Source organism: Austrofundulus limnaeus, unplaced genomic scaffold (genome assembly GCF_001266775.1).
Source record: "Austrofundulus limnaeus strain Quisiro unplaced genomic scaffold, Austrofundulus_limnaeus-1.0 Scaffold454, whole genome shotgun sequence".
Classification (NCBI taxonomy): Eukaryota; Metazoa; Chordata; class Actinopteri; order Cyprinodontiformes; family Rivulidae; genus Austrofundulus; species Austrofundulus limnaeus.
Window position 1 is genome coordinate 382,935 of NW_013952856.1, and position 2,962 is coordinate 385,896.

Consider the following 2,962-nt stretch of genomic DNA (forward strand, 5'->3'; position numbering starts at 1 on the left):
CCCCGGACCGGGATTTGAACCGGTGACCTTCTTGCTGAGAGGCATCAGCTCTACCAACTGAGCCACCGTGCCGCCTAGATAAAACTATGAAAGTGAAAATAAAATTGGTTTAAAAAGTTGGCAAGTCAGAGATGTCAAAATAATATTTGTGTCAAATAACAGGCATAATGTGTTCTTTTTGTTTTTGATATTGTTTAATTGTCACTTTTATAGGGTTCTGTATGTTGTATTCATGATTAAATGCAGCAAAATAAACTATTTCAAATGTATCAGATCTTTGTAATACTTGTTTTATTTACATAATGACTTTAATTGCTGGATGTTGGGCCACTCAGCTGTTGGCCTGCAGTAACTGTGGCCCCCGGAGCAGTTTAGTCGAATAGCCCTGGTCTAATAAATTAGATCACACAGTAAGACATTACTAACGATATTGATGGAAATAAAGGCAAACACAAAGAAGACCAGAGGCGGGAAAAAGAGCATTTATCAAAATCTGTGACGTCAGTGAAACTGTATTTTGCTTTTGTATGAGCTCTACTTTCTGTCATCAGCTGTTCAGAGATCAGCTGCTTAAACAGAGGAAAATACTCATGAGATTATTAAAGTCAAGTCCAAGTTTTTCATTGTGATTGTGATAGTGGTCATTTATATTTACTGAATATTACAGCTGGTTATCTTATATTGGTAACAATAATGTTATACTTTTTAAGGGTTGTATATTTTTATTTAATGTGAAGGCAGAACTCAACTGTGCAAGACTGGATCAAAACAGCATAATCTATTCCTTTTCTTCAAAAAATAAAATCGTAATATACTGAATTTGATTGAACTGATGGTTTGTAATTGGATTTGTTTTGAACCAGATTTGATTGCGTAAGCAGAAATTTGAGATGGGATTATAAATTTTTGTACAGTGCCCTGCCTGAGATGAGTTTTGTTACGATTGAAAAACGTTGACAAAACAGCAAATTCAAGCAAAGCCCCTTTACAAGCACTAACCATGCTTCCTTCATTGTTTCCAACCATAGTGTTGTAGCTGGCTGTCAAACGTTTCAGCTCTGTGACCTCAAAGGTCACGTCAAGCCCATTAGGAAGAGCGTCTTCACCTGCAGACACAAGAAATCACACAAAGAAAAGAAGAAAGGAAAGTGTGAATAAATTTGAGGCATAGCTACATTCTCCCTATGTTCCTGGTAGTACCTCGAGAGGTGTCGATGACAACTTCAACCTTTCTGAAGATGCCAAGACGCAGCAGTCTCTTACGAGCTTCATGGGACTTTTGCATCACCTGTATAAAAAAATGTAACATTGTGTTGATGGTTCACATTGAACAAGCACAAAAAACACAGTTTAAAAAGCATGTACTTACATCAATCAAGTTTTTTGCCCGGAACACTTCTGCAATTTCATAAGTCAGAAAATCCTCCTTAGTTCTGCCGAGTCCATCTATGTGAACTTGCTGAACTACAACCTAATAAAAAAATTATGAGCATAAAAACATTTCAAAAGACAAAAATAAAATCCAACTATGAGGGGATCCAGAACAAAACTAATTAATAAGAACAGGGGAATTCATTATTTCTAACAATGCATTCCTCACATCTCTGTTTTCAAGAACTTCCTGTTTGGGCTCCGGCTCGATCTCTATGGCTTCAATGTCATCTGCTTGAATTCCCAACTCTGGCCCCTGCATGGGTAGAGGGTCCAGACTCTACAAAAGCAAACAGTGAAGACAAAAAAAGAAAGCTCAGAATTATACTGTGCTGCTCAGTGTTTTTACAAACATGATGAATGAAAACTGATTCAAGTTTAAGGAGAAGAAGTACTAAGGAACAGAGCATTACACTATTAATAGATATTAAGCAAAATGACACACTCCTGGCAATATATATTGGGACAATTATAATGTTGAGATGAAAAAAGTGGGTAAATTATATGTATGCCTGCAAAACTATAACTCAGAAGCAGTTAGGGATAAACTCATTCACTTCAAAAGGTATTTTACTTTGTAAAATAAAGCACAGAGCTTTACAGTACATTTGATACAGTACATTTGTGCAGTTATGTTTCAACCTTGGACAAGATAAACAACCAAAACCTAGTAGGTACTGAGTGAGCGAAGTGCAGCATGACAGAGGAGGAAAAGGCAACATTAATGACTCATCTGTTAATGTTTACGTCACGACTTTTCATTCTTTAGTTGTAGTGTTGTTACTACAGCACACATTGTTGTTGGGCCTGTATCTCACAGTCCTGTCAGATAACTCACTCAGTCAGAGAGGTCAGAGTCGCCACAGCGAACACAACAGGTCGGGTTCTTACCCTGGCATGGACGGTGCCCATGCTGAGCTCCACAGGCCGCTGTCCCGACAACAAGAGGCAAACGTTTGCTCGGAAAATCACAAACTACTTTTATTACTTTAACCTCCAAGTAACCGAAGAGCGGCGAGGAGGACTTGCTGCTTGAGTCGGGCCCCGTAAAAGGAGGCGGTGACGTCACTTCCTGAACACGCCCTTGGCCTGTGAGCGTTCAATACAACAACGCTGCAAAAAGGCATATTAGTTGTTGGATTCGGAGTAGAGCCACTGAAAGAATAATATATATATATTACTTTAATCTGAATTCTAGGAAAAAGACACAATTCTGAGATTAAAGACAGAATTATTTTCTTTCCAGTGTATCTCAGTGTGGCGTTAATAAACCAAAATGATCAGCTCATCCAACAGATGAGGTTTTTCATTTCTTTATTTAAAAATACTTCATTTTTTTTCCTAAAAAAATACGCTTCCTTGTTAATTATGCTTCAGTATGGAAGCCCATTTCCGCCACCGTGATAAAAAAATAAATAAAACTTGTATCTCATAATTATGACTTAGCTATCTCATAATTATGAGATAGTATCTCATAATAATGAGATAGCTAAGTCATAATAATGAGATAGCTAAGTCATAATAATGAGAT

At 37.3% G+C, this 2,962-nt stretch overlaps 1 protein-coding gene across 1 annotated transcript in view; it reads right to left on the bottom strand.

Moving 5' to 3' along the window:
* The window catches only part of samm50 (SAMM50 sorting and assembly machinery component), a 12,208-nt gene extending 9,714 nt beyond the window's left edge, over window positions 1–2,494 (bottom strand). The window contains exons 1-5 of the mRNA XM_014025070.1: window positions 2,323–2,494; window positions 1,601–1,711; window positions 1,370–1,471; window positions 1,201–1,288; window positions 1,000–1,106 (exon numbers count right to left, since the gene is read on the bottom strand). Of these exons, the coding sequence (XP_013880524.1) occupies window positions 1,000–1,106; window positions 1,201–1,288; window positions 1,370–1,471; window positions 1,601–1,711; window positions 2,323–2,343 (429 nt within the window). The 5' untranslated portion in view covers window positions 2,344–2,494. The remainder of the gene's footprint in view (window positions 1–999; window positions 1,107–1,200; window positions 1,289–1,369; window positions 1,472–1,600; window positions 1,712–2,322) is intronic.
* Between the last annotated feature and the right edge of the window lie 468 nt (window positions 2,495–2,962).